The 21,052-nt window shown below is 24.9% G+C and overlaps 1 protein-coding gene across 1 annotated transcript; it reads left to right on the top strand.

Moving 5' to 3' along the window:
* Window positions 1-16,917: 16,917 nt before the first annotated feature.
* Window positions 16,918-19,470, top strand: LOC129610719 (uncharacterized). The gene has a single exon (XM_055523387.1). It carries the CDS (start codon window positions 17,176-17,178, stop codon window positions 19,021-19,023), a length of 1,848 nt encoding a protein of 615 aa, XP_055379362.1. The 5' UTR covers window positions 16,918-17,175; the 3' UTR covers window positions 19,024-19,470.
* The last annotated feature ends 1,582 nt before the right edge of the window (window positions 19,471-21,052 follow it).

Below are 21,052 nucleotides of genomic sequence, written 5' to 3'. Positions count from 1 at the left end.
ACTAGTTTGGAGAGATCTATTGAGAAAACTGTTATCGAATTAAAATGTCATTTTTGTTTTCGCTCATATGATTACCGTATACCTTGAAAACGCCTTGATTTATGCAATTTTTATATACATTAAAATTTTTGAATTACGTATATATGTATGTTTATAAAATCATACAGTATTCTGCTTTATCAGTTTTTAAAAAAATTGTTAAATATTAAGTAAATTCCTACTTAATGTTTTATTGAATAATTATATTAATTTTATTATATTGAGAATTCTAAAAACTGCTAAATATATGATTTGTTTGTGGAATTGAAATTTGGAATTTTATGTAAAATATGAGAATTACACGTCACGAACAAGATTTTATTGTTTAATGATTTCAATTATTTTGATGAGACTTTATGTGAGAAGAATATTTTCTTTTTAACAAAATTGTTATTTGATTTAAAATTATATTTTATAATATTATTTAATTTCAAAAAATAAATGATCATTAATTGCAATAATATGACTCAGTATACTGCCAACGTAAAATTTAGGGCGCTTGCGTTATGACACTTTGAAATTTATTACTAAAATCATATGCAATAATTTTACATACTGAGACAAGTACAAAATTGTAAATTAATTAGCGCAAGATTAACTACTTACATACACATTAACGAAATAAACACATAGTTAATACTCTATTATTTATGAACCTTCGATTTATTTGGTGAATTAAATGAAGAATTATTTGAATATCCAAAAATCATATGAAAATGACAGACAGCAAGCAAATACATTAAGGCTATCCAAAAATTGTATAGTAAAAAATAGAAAGAATATAAAAATTCAAAATTCGTACGTGTATATTTTGACAAGAAATTGAAATGATATTAACAAAAATAAATATTTCAAGGTACATACCTACATAATTGTGTGTATACTTAATAAATATTTTGTTTAAAAATACCTTTATAGTAAAAACAAATGAAAAAAAAAAAAGTTAATAGATCAAAACAATATTAAAATACTAGGATCTGATTATCACTATTTTTTTTTTATTTTTGTTTTCCTTTTTTGTCATTTTTCATATAATTCTTCAAGCTTTTCTAAATAATCACGTGAATTAAGCGTTGCGAACAAAATTTTACGGACATGCAAACTTATCAACTTGTTGTAGATATAAAGCACCTTTAAATTATTTTACTATGTTATTTTTCGTATACACACAATATACACACATATATATATTATAAAATATACATATATTTCATATATTTCATAGAGTTATGTGGTTCAGAATGTAAGAATATATTTGAAAAATATAGGAGTATAAGTAAAGTTAATGTTGTATTGTGAATTCAATCTATAAACAAAACAATATCGAACTTAAATTTTAATTCGAGAGGTTGGTCCTTTAAAACATGAGTAAGAATTTGAAGCTTTATTACTTTGTTGTACTACATACTATTTACCGTTCAAAGTAAACATTATTCGTAGTTTTTATATTTGTAGTTTTTTATTAGTTTTTCATTTTTAGATATATTTATAACGAGAAAAAAAATAGAGTTAATACTCTGTGATACCCGTACGAATTTGTTATCCTATGTGCGAATAACTAATGTGCCATAACTAACTATGGGGCAGACTATGACTTTAAGTTGCCGTATTACCATATTAATTTATGCAAAATTTCAGTACTATGTGTTTTTCAAAATACTGGTTCTGCCAAACTACTATTGAAGTTGTATGGCAGCTACCAGAAAGAGCCAACAAATTTTGGCGAATTTTATCAAGCACATCGGCCCTACTAATATATTTACTTGTGTGAAATCTCAATATCACAGCTTTTACAGTTTCTGAAATATAGCCAAATAACTTTTGAAGTTGTATGGCAGGTACCAGAAGGAGCCAAGTAATTTCAACGACTTTTATGAGACACATTGGCCCTCCTAATATATTCGTTTGTGTGAAATTTCAATACCATAGCTTTAATAGTTTCTGAAATATAGCCAAATAAATTTTGAAGTTGTATGGCAGCTACCCGAACCGGTACCCCGATCATGTCCAATTTAAATAGGGTTCTGGCACTTACTACAATAAATCATTTGTGAAAATTTGGTGAACTTAGCTCAATTAGTTTTTGAGTTATCGTTCGTTCGGACGGACGGACGGACGGACAGACATCAACTCAGAATTTGACGCTGATCAAAAACATACACTTGAGTCTATATCTGACACCGTTATTTCTTAACGTTACAAACGGTAAGGCAAATTTAGTATACCCTTCGAACATACGTTCGTACGGGTATAATAAAAATAAATCAAAATATGTGAGATTTGAAGTATCGCTTTCGTATGACTAAAATTGCCAATTCAAAATGTTTGGAAGTCCATTGTAGAACAAGTTCCAAAATTGGAACTTGTTTGAATTCTACAAACATAGAAGTTTAGTATAACATTTTATAATATTTTATTTTTAACCTCTTATATAAATAATGAAAAGTTGTACAAAATCTTACAAAAAACATTCAATTACCAAAAAAATAAAAATTTTCTAAACCTAAAATTGTATATGCCTTTGTAAAGGTTTGTTTTTAAGTTTTTAATGAAAAATTTTATGCATCACCACCTTAATAGGGTCAAGCAGACGAAAAATTTTTAGTATTGCAAACTGTTTGACCGCTTATTTGTATTCAATACTTCTTTATATACAAGTGTGTGATCGCATGCAATTAAGCAATCAAATACTGTAATTTTTTAAAAACGGATTTCAACTTTTTATCAACGCAATATTTAAATGATGCAATTGTTTATTTGCTTAGATATGCGAGCAATGAGTTTACAATACAAGCAGTAATTGCAAAACAAAAAATTGAATGACTGCTTGAGGCCTTAATATACTACAATAATAATATACATTCAATTTTCATTTTAAGCCAGAGACAGTTTATTTTCTAAAACTTTGACAATTTTTTAAACAAATTAAATGAAATGTGTAAAAAATATTTGCCAAATTCTGTTTTAATCTCTCAAACTATATTAAACAATCATTATTAAACAAACATGAAGTATAACGAAATAAATTTTCAAATTATGCATAGGAAATCTCTCTAATCATTGTTTTAGGAAAATAAAATATAATCATGAAATTAATTTATAGTTTTAGTTTTAGCATGGAACATAAATATTGATTGTATATTGGGCCAATTATGTTATAGAGTTTAAAAACAAAACCGAATAAACAAAATTATGTAGGTTGTCGGGATATTTTAGGATTTATTATTTTCGTGATTCTACAATAAAATCAAGAAAAAAAAATAGGAAACTAAAACAAGAACACTTCAAAATCAAATTCACTTAGTTTACAAGCATTAAATCAATATGTGATATAGAACATTACAGGGTAATAAAATGGAACGATCTTTTAATATCAGGATAATATATTATAACTTTTAAGCGCTAATTTATATATAGTAATAAGAGGATAGAGAGAATTAAGCGAAGAAGTCTGCATAAAGGAGGCACATTGGGGGTACATGATACAAAAATACTTAAGGTGCTTATAATTTCCACCTTTCAAATTTTATACTCAGATTTAGATATTGATAATTTTCAAAATCATCTTTCCGGAATTTAAAATACAAAAATTTTGTTAGCCAATTAACAGAAAACATGTGATGAAATCAAAACGACAATTTTGTGAAAAAACTTATAAGCAGATTTCCAATACAATTTTTAAAAAACATTTTTACGCAACTAAAATATTTTATATTTTGATCTTTTACCGTGAGAGGGATGTTATACAACATGGAATTTTTAATTTATAATGTCATTTCAAAAACAGACAATTTTTATAAGTATTTTACATGAGTAAAAAAACTCATGCAAAATACTTATCTCACTTACGTGTAGATACAAATAAATTTTTTTGATTATGGAATCGAATGCGAAAGTTATTGAATTTTCTTATAAATATGACTGTTTGTCTAACAAAAAAATATTTTAATTATAATTAGTATTATAAAAGCATTAAAATTATTATGGAATCTATATTTGATCAAACTATTCAGAGAAAACGCTCAACCGTATATCATTATTATGACAATTTGAAGTTTACACTCAAAATCATTTCAAGATAATTAACGTACATCACTCTTTATATAAAACATCAACATAAGGCAGCTTCAGATTTTTATGCAAATGTGAAAATTCCTTTAATATATTTTTTTACTTAATTGCGTTTAACATATCCGAGAATTATTGTAATTGGCTTGCCAATAAGTCAAACTAGAAAATTAAATTTTAACTCTGTGTATGCACACATAATAAGAAGTCAATATGTATTTGGTTCAATGCCCAATACGCTATTTACCTCAATATATTACAATTTCAAACGGTATTTAAGGATTATGTTTATACAATTATTAAATTTTTATAAAGTAATATAGTGGAAAGATATTAATGGCATAATTTTCTGTGTTGTCACAAAAGTTTTGAATTCACGAAAATTTTCAATAAAAAAGTAAAATTCTTATTTTTGGCAATTTTATAACAATATCCTTAAAGCTCTAATATTGTATATCCTATTTTATAACCTTTTATGTAAACATTTATTTATGCATATCTATGCGTATTTATGTTAAATACAATAATGTATAATATTATGTATACATGTATGTAAATATCTATTATTTCAGGAATATTTAGATTTTCCTTATATTTATTATCTAAAACACTATAACAATGAACAAATGGATTTAAAAAAGTTATTGTTTTTTTACGATTATGAGTGCTTCAGATTTTTGAGTTCATCGAATTAACAATGTCAAAATTTTTTTTCGTTTCCAAGGACTACGACATTGGTGACTTACTAAAAAGGAAACGGTATATAAAATAAGTATAATAGTCATTGAAAATATTATACAAAAAACATATTTTTATATTTCTATATGTATACATATGTACAAATATATATGTACATATTATGTATTTTTAAAACAATATCGAAATGCTCCTAATTTATAAAGATGTTATATATTAACGGTTACATATGAAGCATAAATTATTGTAAAGATGTACACATTACATTATATATAGGATATTTTTATGATTTACATACATATTTAATTTATATTCAAACATACTTATGTAAAATGCTTGAATAGTGTATAAATATATGCATGCAATTTTGTATATGAGAGAATTTAGAAACGAAAAAAATTCTGATTGTGAACAGCGTATTATAGACCGCATATTATACCCATGTATATTTTAATTTTTCAAATTTACTAGAAAGTTTTTAATATAAAATTTAATATACGACAAATGAATCCTACAATTTGATATACAATACATGAATCACATATACAATACATGTGGATAGATTCGATTGATTTTGTCTTAGCAAACAACGCTCAAATTTCAAGAATTACAACACAATAACATTCTAGAATCTACCCTAATCTGCGATAAGAAGCCAGAGATTTTAGTAAAATTACATTTTAATAAATTTATGACTTATCTATAAGTATTCTATATGTGAAGTAGACAAATCAATGTGGAATCGCTAATAAATTTGACAAAATTATTTTTGGAAAAAATTCATTTAACAAAATCTGGTCATGACTAATCCAAAAATAAATTATTTATCGAAAATATGTATAGTTCTTAATTCCACAAATCGAGCCTAGTTTTCAGGTTCTTCAAATATTTCCGAAAATTATTTGAATTTTTCGAAATGAAATCTTTAGTTTTATTCGAAATTTCTAATATTATTTAAACAGCTTTGATTTATTTCCAAAGAAATATTGTCTTCGATCGGATAAGAAAAATAAATTTCGCCCCTTTGTAATAAATATTCAGTTTCTAAAAATACATTAAAAATTGAATGAACCACCATCATCATATTTATATGAAAATCTAATTTAAATGTTCATCCAAATCCTTTTGTGAAACTCTAAACAAAAACTAATTTTCATTTCTGACAAAGTTTTTGTTTTGTAAAATTTGATGTTATTGCAATACCTCTCTTGCACATGATACAAAAAAAAGTTTATCCGCTCCTTAAATTGTATTTTTAATATTAATTCATTTTTGCCACAATTACCTAGATATGTTAAACCGTTCAATGACTTCCACCATAAAACAAAGAAGCAAAAATAAAAGAAAAACAAAAAACAACATGAAATATTATAAAAAGATGAGTACTTATAAAAATATCAATAAAAAACTATAGAAAATCGCGGTAGTTCTTGTAGAAGAGTTAAAATAAATGAGTACAATTTAAAATATACTTGTCATTTTCGCTTATATGGAGTGAGTCGATTTTTATTTAGAATTTTTGGAAATTGAATGATACAAAATTATCATGTCAATTAATTGCTACTTATTTTATATTTTTTTTATATAAATAAACTGTATATACATATGTACTTGGTTTTTTATTATATAACCTTGGAATGAATTCTTAAAATATTTTATTTAGATCAGCAAAAAAAAAACCAAAAATAAATTCTTCTTTGCATTTTTATTAGTCAAATTTGGAACATGTTTCCAACAATAGATTCTTGCAATAATCGTAACTATATAATACATAATTTTCGTACATTTTTCCATTTCTCTACCCTCATTTTTTTTCTTTCATTATGTACATTTATTAATTTTAATATTTGAATTTAACTGTTAAATACCAATTATATATTATTATTATTCAAATGCTTCGAACACATATTCAACGTTGCTGAAATTATTTTACAAAGTATTCCCAATTGAAAAATATACAAAAACAGTGCTTAATTTCTTATATTCCGAAGTATTCCGATCCGATTGATATTATGTACATATTCTTTTTTTTTGTTTAATCTTTTAGAATTCTCATTCTTTCATTTTAGAAATATTTAATTGTAATTATTTTTCATTAATTTTGAAAAGTTCTGATGAGTTAAAATTTTCAATAATTTTTTTCTAGCGAATTTACTAACCGGTAAAAGCACCTTTGAACGTTAAGCATTCAAATTAAATCGGTATCCTGACGAGGCAGTATAGGCTTAGTGGCCTTAGGAAAATTGGCGTAGAAAGTGAGCGCACGTTCAGAATTTGTGGATAGAAATATAGATATATATATGGCATATTGATTCTATAAACTAACTTGAGAATATATTCGATAATTCTGTTCTTACATACATCTTATGTAAATCATATTCGATAAATCAAAACTACAAAATCTTCAAATGTATCTAACAAAAAGCATTTTTAAAAATTTGAAAAAGAAAAAGACTTAAAAGATTTGATAAGAAACATGCTGTATATTAACGAATTCAGCATAAAATTCAATCAATTCTTAGTCCATTCAATAATAAGTAAATAATAAAAATTGAATGGCTTTATTGAGTTCTTCCTATGGTTCTAAAAATATCAATTCAAATTTCGGAAGAATAGTACAATTTTTTTTAATTGGATTCATTTGAAAAATAATCTCATAGAGTAACCGGGTTTAATGTTTATTATAAGCACGATGCTTACAGTACATTCATATGTGAAACATACTTGCGCCAAGGTTATAAATACTGTGTAAACCTTATCTTTAAAAAAGTTCGAACAAACAAAATTTTATAAAAAAATTGCAATAAAAATACAAAAAGTCTAAAATTATTATCAATGTATAGCAAACGCAATTGATGAGCTGTCAAACTGATTACAGCACTAAAACTACACAAAATGTAAAAAAAAATATCAGTAACCAGATGAAAAAAAAATTCATTCAATTCGATTTAGAAACAAACCATAACTGCTATTCAAATAGTTTTTAATTAATACTCGTATAACATAAATACGATTCCCCGAAAGGCTGTGAAAAACAAAGTAAGTATATAGCCCGTTATAGTTTCCGAATGAATTTTCGAACAGTATAAAAGTAAGTTTTTTCGGTGGTTCTCCCCAAATTCTACTTTACCGGATAAAGTGGAACTAAAAGAGCTTTAAAAACAAATTCTCATAAAACTAACACTATAAAATATTTTGTTAAATAGAATGCTTAAAAAAGCACATTTCCAACAAAATTGGAGAAAAGTGTGCTTATTATAGTTTCACATTCTCCGTCCGTTCGCATGTCTATTTAAAAAACCTATACATTTATTAAAATAGTTGCCGTATTACCATATTAAGTTATGACAAATTTCAATAGTTCTTAGAAACTATTGAAATTTACTGTAATTTCAACAGTTTCTAAGATTTGGCCAAACAATTATTTAAATTGTATGGCAGCTACAACAAGGAACTCGATATTAAAGCGTCAATAATTTCTGAGATATAGCCAAAAAACTTTTGATGTTTTAGAACTACTATGCAAATTACTGCTTTGATTACATGTAATCTAAATAGTGTTCCGGCAATTACTATTATCAATCATTTGTAAATTTGATGAGCTTAACTCAATTAGTTTTTGAGTTATTGTTGAGAGGAACGGGCAGACGGACAGATGCGGATAAATCTACTCAAAATTCAGCACTGATCATAACTTATCCTTATGTCTATATATATCTAAGACCATTCTTTCTTAACGTTTAGCAAACAGTAAGACAAAGTTATAATACCCTTGCAAATTCGTTCGCACGGGTATAAAAAGATTTTTTTTTCAAGGGAAATGTGCTACTTCACGAAACACTTGATCCTAGTTTATTAACTACTAAAATATTAGGAATGAAAATTAAACTATGAATAGATTGTAAAATATGCTTTCTTTTTAAAAGCTTTTTGTGAATGGCATTATAAGCAATAATAATTTTCAAAATTAAGAATATATTATACTTTTTATAGAAAAAATAGTAGCTGCTTAGCTACCACTTCAGTTAAAAATAAAACATATACAAATGTGGTTTCGGTATAATTGATTTTGTAAGTCAAATGTATTTTATAAATTTATAATAAAGATGTATTGAATATTTCCGTATAATAAATTACATAATCAATTAAATATAATTAAATTATATTTTTTTGAAATTTGTATAAGTTAAAAATAGAACAAAATGAGTTATTTGCGCTACATAAGTTCAAAATTTGAAATTTATTAAAAGTAATTAGGTAAAATTTTATAGATTAATTAGTATTTTCAATAATTACATAACTTATATAATATAATTTACATAATCAAGATTTAAGCTTTAAAAATATGATTTAATTTCGTCAATTAGACCTCACGATTATACCATTTGACATATTTAGGTTATTTTCTTCGAAAAAGAAATGTGCGAACAAGTATCTCTAAATTGGATCCTTCAAATGGACTAAACATCTAAATCTATATTTTATTATCAACAAAAAGAATTAACTGTAGTTCCTTCTACGTTTAGTTCCCTCTTATTATTATGTACATTACAAAATAGAAATGTTCTATTTTATGCTCTGATTCGCAGAAAACATGCAACTTTAATCCATCACAAATTTTCTTAAATGACAAGCAAAAGAAGGTAATTTTTTGTATTAACAGGTTTCAAGATTTAGTTACAGAATATAAAACCGGTTCGGTTTTAATTAGTGTCGCAAGTATTATTCGGAATTTTTAGTATAGTTTTCAAAATAAGAAAACAATGAATTCATTTTCAAATAATTCAATATTTGTAAAGTAAATTATTTAATTATTATTTTGTACAACTCGCATTTTTTTATTTGCTTTACTGTGTATTCAATTCGACTTATTTATATTTATTTAACACAGTTATTTTCAATCTATTAATGAATTCATAAACATATTATTGTTTTATTCTCATTATTGTTTTGGAAAATTACTATATGATAATAAATGAACGTGATTTAAGGGTTGTATAGATGAAAAAGTTTAAAGCATTAAAATAAATTAAAATGTAAAATTTATAAAACAAATGCATAATATGTACACGCATGTGAATTAAAATGCAACGCTATATGTAATGGTTAGCTTAATATAATAAAAAAAATATAACTTTTTAGACATTCAGAGAAGGAAGAGTCAAGAATTCAAAAGATGCTCCTTTTTATCTTCACAAATCTCTAAAAATAAACAATTTTATTGCATAAATACAAACCAGGTTAGTACAACTAAAGTAAATCAAACGAAAGAAGAGTAGGAAAAACCATTGCGCAAGGATAACAAAATAAAGGAAGCTTTATAAACAAAATCGTCTCAGTATTAAGAAAAATTAAAATATTTTATTGATATTATAATATTTATAAAATTATACTATCTATAAAATATTTTAATTTTTTCCATAAACACAATCAAATTTTATTGTAATGGTCGCTCTATAACTAAACTACAGTTGCAAGATATGATCATGTAATCATGAATTATTGTGTGGCAGCTCCTCCAGTAGTCGGTTTGACTGAATCCATTACCTTAAGCAATTTGTTAAAATTCTCATATTTTTAAATAAATTTAACACGTTTTACTGCAAAATAACTATGAGGGATAGAGGAATGGGTTAACTTTCAGATATCATCGTTGCGCATAAAAAAAAAACAAAAAATTCCGCGAAATTTCGAGTTTTGCAAAAAGAATTTCAAAAAAAAAAAAATCTGATGTGGTCAGCACTTAACCGACCGCATTGTGTATTGTCTAGTTAAATGAAAGTGTTACAGAATATTATAAAAATGTCTGTTAAATACTTCTTTCCAATTCTTAGGACATTAGTAAGCTTATAGTTAACATACTTAGAAAAATGTAAATTTGGCTCTTAGTAGAGTTTCGCTTTGTGCTACCCGAATTCCCTGAAATGCTCGCCAGTTAGTTTCGGTAACAACCAGAACTCAAATATCAAATTTCAAGAAATTCCATCAATTTGTTCTGTGGATATGGTGAAAAATGTAAAATCGGCCCGCAAATCAGTTCTCGAGCCCTGATCTTTCCAAAAAAGTTATATGTTCATTGCTTTAATATGAGGAATTCATATATTAAATTTCAATGAAAGCGGTTGATTATTTCTCTTTATATACACAAAAATGTATATTTGGCCGCCCAGTTGCTGATGTCTGATTTCTTCCAAAAGTTAGGAATTTTTGCGTATGATCGAGCAAAGCTTATATATAAAATTTCAAGTAAATCGGTTGAATATTTTCTTCAAAATGTTCAAAAATGTAAAACAGGCCCGCTAAAAAGTGCAGTTCCCGAGGCCTGATATATACCAAAAGTTGATCGATCCGTGCCATGGTGGAAACAAACTTACATATAAAATTTCATCAAAATCGGTTCAGCCGAACTTGAGATACACGCGTGCACACACAGACCGACAGACCGACAGACCGACAGACGGACAGACGGACAGACCGACAGGTTGCTAAAAATAGTTTATTTACACTTCCCTACTATGGAGAAGTACGTTCCCACCGAAAACTCGATATGAAAAATTTGTTGCCATCACATAACCTACCTATTGTTTACACAATACGGTCGGTAAAAACAAAAATTCTGAGTTTAACGAGCTTTATCTCGAAAACTATGGCTCGAACAAATTAATTGTAAGACCAAAAATAAAAAACAATCAATTGCCTGTAAAACAAACTCCTAATAATAAGTCCGAAGTTATATGTTTCCGAAATGATAAGCATTTATTTATATGCAGAAAAAGTTCTGTACTGAAAACGAGTATATCTGCACCGCCCCAAACAATTTTTGCTGGAAATTGATGAAAGAATCATCCCTGAAATTATTTTCCACCATGAATATTATATTAAAATAATATTTAATAAACCATGAATTATATTAAAAAACAATTTGTAATTATTTTCAATATTTATAGCAAAAAAACTTTTAGCTGGACTTTGAACTAAAAATAATTATGTATTAAATATATGGATGTGTGTTTGAACGAATTTTGTACACAAATTCTGTTAGAGCTATGTGTTTGTTAATTTAGTTTACTTTATACGTATATAGATACACATATTATGCCATATATATACAAAAGTATGTATTATATTTATTAAAATGGCGCTAAAAATTTTTATTAAAATTAATTTTTTAATTGCGTACAAAATTTTATTAGCTTAGCCTGTGTATTGTCTTTTATTGTATATGAAATTTAAAAGTGATTATTCACTTTTGTAATATTATTAACCAAAATAATTTCGGATGAAACAAATGATTTGCTAAGTAGCACATTTCCCTTGAACAAGTGAAAATACTTTTTTTGAAAAACAATCTTTTACTTAAATTAGTATGTAGTATTTTCGCTAATATTCTGGAATATATCATAATTTGTTGCATACTTTCAGGATGAGAACAAAATTTAACATAAAAGTTAATGCAACGAAGACATTTGTCGTTAATTTTAATAAAAATTTAAAAAAACTTTCAGTTTCGGCAAAATAAAATGTCGAAAATTTGAAATATTGCGAATTTAGATATACGATAACTTAAAAGGAAAAGTTTTCTTTTAACAAAATAAATTATTCATTGATATCTACAAGTCAGTAATGTTTCTATTTTGTTAAAAACGATGTTAATTTTTTTAAAGAAAAAAACGAATTCATTTCAACAATGCTTTGCAATTTTACAATTTACTAATGTTGTTTTAAAATAAAAGAAACAATTGCTATTTTTCTTCATTTGCGTAATTCAAAAGAGTTTATGATTACGACACAAAAAAATATATTTAACATAGACAGAACCTTCAGAGAAGAGAGGGTTTTTTGTGGGCAAATCCATTATTTGCAAAAAATTTCCGCTTTCAACGTACAGGCAGACAAATAAAGTGAAATTATCAAGTACATTTTTTCCTAATATTGTCGGAAATATGCCAATAATTACATCTATGAATTTTCTGCTGCTCATCTAAATATTTGATTTCGTTCTCGGGATTACTTTATGCTTTACTTAATTAAAAAGTATAACTATTTTGTTGAATTTTGTTTAATTAACTCTTTTAATGCTAAATCTCAAAGCTTTTAGTGAACTACGTTTGAAATCTTTAATTGAGCACGTTGTTACAGCTGTGAAGTTAATTTTGAAATTCATAGTTTCAATCATTCAAACTTCCAGCATTTCAATAGATAAACTGATTTTTATGAGATTGGAAAAATTTCAACTTTGATTTTTATAAAATGCGTCGTAAATCTTGTTTCAATTCTTTTTATTATTATTTTGTAACAATTGTAGTTTATTAAACTTTAAATGATTGTTTATATTTGTGACTGACCCATAATCTATGCACATTTTAAATCCATCATAAATAAGTGTGTATTGCTGCATTCTAAAATGATTATAGAAATTTAAATTATATTTCTCATATTTAGTTTTTCTTCTGATTTTGTTGTATACTCTAATCCTAATTCATACATATTTTATAAGCACAAAAATGAATTTACGTAAATTAAATAAAATAATTTAATCGTGGTTGGTCTTTACGCAAAATCTAATATAGAAAATGAAATTAAATGATAATATATTGAAAATAAATAAATAAAATTAATAAAATGATCAATTAAAAATAATTATCGATTTGTCATAGATTTTTTCATATTTTAAAATTGGAGAAGTGATTGACTTTATACGGTATATTTTTTTTTAATAAAAACTTTGTAAAGTCGCGAAATATAATTATTAAAAATGAACAAAAAAAAGTTTTTGTTTTCTAAAAGATAAGATTGAATAATTTATAAGACTATACATAATTATTTAATATAATGTTGACATAATTATCTGTTATTGTTTAAATCTATAATTTTAAAGTGGTTCATCATAATTTTTTTTTTATATTATTAAAAAATTATGTTTGAAATTAGAATATAAAATTAATTGATTTAATTTGTTCTGCGTATTTGTTTTTCATAATAAAACTGACCAGACCATACTATAATTCAAATAATTTGTTTCATTTTTTTTGGAATTAAATATAAAATGATTATATTAATTCCAAACTTAATATTTAATAATCTGATAAAGCTTAGCCTTTCATTTTCTGTTACTTCGTTTTATTTAAATATAAAGTTATCCTAATAATATGCAAAAGAACAATAAATTTCCGATCTTATGTTATTAGAGATTATCACATATACGCAATACTGCAGAATCAAAACTGTTAAAACGTAACATGAAAAATACAAAATATATTTTACACTACTCTGCAAAACAAAAATAGTTTATATATGATTAAACAGCTGCACTCATAACAATTTCATTGATATAGTCTAGTCATGTTTATGAACAAACTAAATTAGCAACATCTTTTTAGGAACATAAATATAGCGCAGCTTTCACAATTAAGTTTATTATATCAGGCATAGGTAGATTTATTTATATTATTTTATGTACCGTATACATTTTATATTAATTTAAAAAAAATCAAATTTACTTTGATAAGATATCACATTTGAGTGGAAATCTAAATGTCTATACCTATACAGTGATTGTCATTGATTTGGTGAATCACATCCTTTTTATTTGCAAAAGAATCCCGGTAACCGCCGTATCTGCCGAATCTGCCTATTAAACGTGAATTAGACATAATGATTTATAGTAAATGCAATAAAAGAAGATATACTGTAACAAAAATTCACACCTACGCATAGATTACTCGATAAAAATCTTAAAATCAATAAAAATGTTTTGTTTGTGATAAAATAACTTTTGTTATATTTTAATGTCACTTATTAATATTGTCATTTTAAATTTTATAATCGAAAACCGATTGTTAATCGAAAGTAACTGATGTATTGTCGATATGTTATCATACGTAGACGTGTTCAAGTGCTGAAATAAATTTTACACTTTTATAAGTATATACTTTGGTAGTGTTATTTTTACTATCAGTGTTAACGCCTTATCTATTCACATATTGTACGAGTATATGAAGTGTAAAATAAGTGGCGTTTATGTCGAAGTAAATATTTTTATTAAGTATATTTATTACATTCTTTTATAGGTTATTTTTAAGCTTTATTGAATAAATACATAATATAATATATAAAAGAGAAAATTACTGTGTACATGTATTGAAAGCATAACAGTTGGCTTCGATTTTTTTATTTAAAAATCATTTTATAAAATAAATATGCAATAGAACAAAATTGCACAAAAAACGAAAAATAAACAATTAATTTACATTGGCTATAATCAAGTGAATTTCTCTTAAAACTTTCATTTTAAATTTTCATTATAATCTTATCAAAATTAATATGACCAGAAAGGTTGTAAAGGTACATTATTATATGGGTACTTATGCAAAAATTCATTTTATATTGTACTTATACATTTTTTCGCTATTATTAATTTATTATTTATATGAAATGTATATAAACATAAATTTACTTGTAAAAAAAACAAAATAACAAATCAAAAAAAAGAATTATAAATTTATTACTCAAATAACAAAATAAAAATTTATTTAAAACTTTATCTTTAAAAGATTTAAAATCGAATTAATTTTAAAATTATAAATAAAATTTAGTTTCTTTCTAAATAAAACAATGTTACTGGGGATATTTACATTGTGAAGTTGCGATACATTATACACTTTAATTCCTTCTAAAATCATACGCTTTCTTATTTTAAACGAAGTGTTGGGAAAGCGTAATTCGAAGCTGTAATTAATGGAAATTTTTAAATAAAAACACTACTATATATGATTAGTAACTCAAAAATTTTAATTCAAATTAATTAAAAACTAATCACTTGCATAAATATACATAATATTATTTGAGCTCAGTTATTTGATTTCTTTGACAAATATCACAATTTAATACAGATTAGTTAAGTGTCACTAAAATTCTGAAATTCTTTTAACATTTACAAACAAAAATATTTTATGTGATTATGTATTATTGCTTTTCATTTTATATTTTAAGTAGCAACATTTATGAGTCGATAGAAACAGAGATGCGTGTCTAAATGTCTCTAGGGCCGAATAAATTTTTATACAAATCAATGAGTAAGTGAAAAAAATGGAAATATATTCAAAAAATCGTGTAGGGCCAAAATCACTGAAATGAATTATTAAACTCGATAAAAATAGTTATAATTAAACTCGATTAAAAAGTTTTCGTGTCACTATAATAGTCGTAAGTAAATTTTGAGGCACTAATTAAGTATACCACTTAATTGTGTTTTACTGTACTCTACTGTAATCAACAGAATAGTTTTGAATCCGTAGAGTTTTGTAACAAATTAAAAATGCTAGTGTTAACCAAGTTTAAAATGATAATCCGATTACAATATACATCTACAGAAATTTATTAAATTAATCTATAATAAAAATAACAATAAAAACAAAAATTGATTATGATTATTAAATTTACGAAGCCAAAGAACAATATTGTTTCACAATTGGAACTATAAAAATTTCGAAAATTTCTAATTTATTTCAGTTCTTATCTTATTAAATATTTCATTTTTTAATATAATTCCTATAGTATTTGTCTTAAATTGTGTGCTTATACAAAATGTCAAATTTTGAAATGGGTTTAGGAAAATTATTGAAGAAATATTATAATTATTTTATAACAGATCGACTAAAAAAGAAGAATTAAATTTATTAAATTAAATTTAAATAATGCATCACTTGATCAATTAATGTAGAATAATTTCAAGAAACTAGAAGAAATTAAAATCCTTATGACGGTAGTCGGTTTTAATTTTTTTTTATAATAATTGTTTTGTGTTTTATTAAATTCTGTTATATGGATTCAATAATTATTATACAATTAAATTTTAGGTTTCAACTTTATATACATTTACATACATGTATAGAGATTTTTAAATTATTATTGAAAGGTATAGGTCAAAGTACAAGACGAAAAACAAGTGATAATAAATATTTTAAAAATTTATATTTTCCTATCAGCCTTAAAACTGAAAATATAGAGAGAATATTATAAATAATAACATATCAACATCAAAAGACAATAAACATTTTGAACTTAAAAGATGTTGTTCAGTTCAAAAAATTTTTAGTCTCAGAATCGTTGAGCTCGGGATATGTCATATAATTAATAAAAAAAGAGAAATCTATACAGTGATCGGAAGTGAGAAGTAACAAACTAATAGTTTGTTCATTAAGATATCAAATTGAAATAAAATAAAAAACAAAAAATTAAAAATCAAGATTAAAATTAAATCAAATTTTTTAAAAATTTATTACAAAATAATTGGCAATTGTGCCATATTCTGAATACTATTGTAATTCTGATTTTGGCTTATAAAAAACAATTAACAGAAATTAAAAAAAAATGCCGAACTCTCGTAATTTTGATTATAATTTTTTTGGTGCTTGGCCTAAAAATAAAGATGGTTCATTCATTTCAAAAACCGCACCAACAACTCCAATAAGCACACCACCCAATCGTTCAAGGAATAATTCACCACCAAATACAAATCCTTCATCACCAATATCAACATCACCACCGCCAATGATGTCACCATTAAGACGAACCTATTCAAGTACTTTTACATTAATACCAGAAGATCGAGAAATTGATATTATCAGTACAGAAAAATCAAACGGAAATAATCCATTTAATACAAATCGAATTACAATACGTCGAAGTAATTTAAATCAATCACATTCGCATCCACACAACCAACAACAAACACAATCAATTAAAAATGGATTTAAAACTAATTTGGATAAAAACACATTAAAAATGCGTGTAGCAAGGGTACTATTATGGTGGCCATTATTATTATTAAAAATTTTATTTTGGATTACAGGAAACTTTTTTGGTTTTGTATTCTTACCGCTATCATTTGCAGCACCGAGCTTTTGGTTTACTGCTTTATTATGGGTTTTTTGGAAATTAATTCGTTTTCCAGTTGCATTATTCGGTTATTTAATTGGAACGGTCGTACAAGAACAAGAAGGCAACCGTAACCAAAGGAAACGAACCGTCTTAATTAGTTGCGGTTCAACAATACAAACATTACATTTAGCAAGAAATTTTTATTCGTCTGGAGCGCGTGTTATTGTTTTTGAATTTGAAGGTTTATTCGGATTGGCTCGTTTCTCAACAGCCGTAAATAAATTTTATACAGTGCCAAGACCAACACCAGACTCACCACAGGATTATATTGCTGCAATATGTGAAATAGTCGAAAAAGAAAAACCAACTTATTATGTTCCAGTTTGCGCAACAAGTCCGGCATATTATGATGCACTAGCGAAACCACATTTAGAATTATTGGGTTGTGCCAGTTTTATACCAGGACTTCAAGAAAATTGTATATTAGACGATACATATGAATTAATTAAGAAATGTAAAGACTTAGATATATCAGTGCCACAATACAAAGTTATATCAAATAAAGAGGAATTGTTTTCGTTATATAACACTGGATGGTTAACTGGTTTTCGTAATTTAATGGTTGCAACAGGTTTACAAGGCTTATTAGAGCGTTATAAATATGTTTTACCAAACAATTCGCGAGATTTGAAAATAAGTCAAGAAATAAGTGATGAAAATCAATGGATTGTTATTAGAAATATGCCTGGTAATCATTATATTACATGCACCACAGTTAAAGATTCAAAAGTTATTGCAAATGTATCATGTTTAGTTGATCCCGACACAAAAAGTTTAATGCCGGAAAAAAATGAAAAAATTGAAATATGGTTAAATGAATTCTTTACAAAATTACGTTTACAAAGACCAATTAATGGTCACATTAGCTTTCGTTTTGTTAAATGTGACACAACAAATCAATTATTACCATTAGGATCAAGAGTTGGAGTTTCTTTACCGTATATTTGTTACACAGGTGTGCATTCACGTGTTTTATGGAAACCATGCCCCCATTTCAACAGACAAAATTCTGGACCAATGGTACAAGATAATGGTAGATATTTAATAAGTGAAGCTGTTATGAATACACTTAAAAATCCATCAGTCGATGCTGTTAATAAATTAATTGGCACGGTTTTAGATAAACGTGAAGCATTATTTGCATTTTGGGATCCATTACCATATTGTGCATATTATCATTTTCAATTACCATTAAATTCAGTAAAAACATTTGTTCAAAAAAGACAGGCTGCTGCTGCAAAAAATCGTAGTATAGCATTAACCGCTCCTGTTCATTGAACAGACAAAAACAATTAAACAAAACAAGCTTTATTTCAAAATGAATTTCAAAATATTTACGAATGAATTTCGAATGGAGTAATCATTAATCCAATTTTCTATTTTAATTGATTTTTTTTGTAATATTAAATTGAGTAAATGAGAGAACAGGAGAGAGATGTATAGACTTTAAGCCTGTGGGAGTTAGTTTTACTGAAACGATAATATTCTAAAACATCGAACCAAAAAAAAAAATTATCAAAAAATTTATTGATATTATTTATTTTAAGAAAATTATATAAATTTAGCACAACAAAAACAACAACATAAAAATTTCGGACAGAAAATAAAAAAACTAAAAATAGATTAAATAAAAATAATTGACAAAAAAAATATATTAATTTAATTATTAAAAAATGTATATTTGAACTTAAGTTCAATTTATTTTGTAAATATTTATTATATTTTTAAGTACATATTTAATATATTATTTTGTTTTATATATGTTTTACTATAGGAAATGTTTATATTAAACTTAATTATTAAAATAACATTTAAGATCAACAAATATATAAATTATGTAATAATAGAAATCTATTTTTAAATACGAGTATGAGAATAAAATAAAAGTAAGAATAATTTTTTATATTGAGCAAATTAAAAGCACTATGCAAAATTAATTATTATATTAATAACTTTATTACTTTAAAATTATTTATTATTATATACGAAAAATTATCAAATAAATTGAATAATTAAGTCTATCTTAGTTACACACTTAAAATGATGTAATTCCTTTGTTTATGACCTAAATAAAAAATTCTTTAACATTTTTTTATTAATTTGTTCTCTTCGATTTAAATAAAAAAATATTCATGAACAATTCATTTAAAAAATAATTTTCGATGTAATTTCATTAAGCTTCAAATTAATTTTAATACGAAAATTAGAAAGAACTAAAAGTTTTATGTCAAATATGACAACTTTGTAATATTGTCAATTAATTAGGTACACATCTACCTATAAAATGTCAATATATGTATATAAATAGTTATAACGTTTTTAAAATAAACCAGTGGGTAAAAAATTTTTAATAATATAACAAATATGCATATTTATAAAATTCAAATGAATATTAAAGTAAGTAATTTATGTATGAAGATAAAAAATAATAAATTAAATTGTAAATAAATATAAAATGACTAAACGAAAGAAAAAAAAAACAAAAAAAAAAATTAAAGAAATTGTTGGGTTTAATTTCTTTCCATTCTCCCATTTCAGACCATTTCCGTTCTACAAAATAACTTAAGTTCATTATTACAAGAAATCCTATTATGTGCACAGACATAAGTACGGCGTGCAATAGCAAAGTGTATTTTTGTATTATAATTAATTTATTATTGTGGGTCATATTTATTGACATATAATCAAGTTACATCGTCTTTACAACCTTAACTACATTTTTCAATGAAATTTTGTATGTTTTTACTTATAAGTGCTTACTTAATGTTGTATGTACTTAATTTTAATTTCCTCAAAAACCATAAAACACAGCGTTTTAGAACATATAACAATACGTACATCATACGGTTTAATATGTGCAGACTTGTTTACACGTATAACAGTAACAGAAAACGTATTTGCAACATTGAAAGAATTTAAAATTCTCAAAAACATTAATTAGTAACTTAAAATAATTTTGTTAGTATGTGATTAGAAATTATTCTAATTTTCTAAAATTTAAAGAAACGTAAAATTATTTTTTAAAATTTAAAGAAATATGAACATTAAAATTCTGTCCATAGATCGCGAGAAATACAATAAATATAAAATACAATACACATACACCTACATTTCAGCTAATCAGAATTTTTAAAATTATTACATTTCAAAGTTTGGCTTTCTTATAATATTTGTATAATCTTAACAATTGATCCTCTTTATAACTCAAAATCTTATTTCATGGAATTCCGATAAAGACAATTTTCATAAATAGATGGTTTATTTTGAAACTTCATTTTCAATTTCAAAACTTCTTTATTTCCATCTA

The sequence above is a fragment of the Condylostylus longicornis genome, unplaced genomic scaffold, assembly GCF_029603195.1.
Source record: "Condylostylus longicornis isolate FDR11 unplaced genomic scaffold, ASM2960319v2 ptg000004l, whole genome shotgun sequence".
NCBI lineage: Eukaryota > Metazoa > Arthropoda > Insecta > Diptera > Dolichopodidae > Condylostylus > Condylostylus longicornis.
Note: the sequence above shows the minus strand (reverse complement) of the source record. Positions and strands in the feature narration are given on the sequence as shown.

What these genes read in the sequence shown, in the direction of transcription:
- LOC129610719 (XM_055523387.1), top strand. Translation starts at nt 17,176, where the DNA reads ATGCCGAACTCTCGTAATTTTGATTATAATTTTTTTGGTGCTTGGCCT.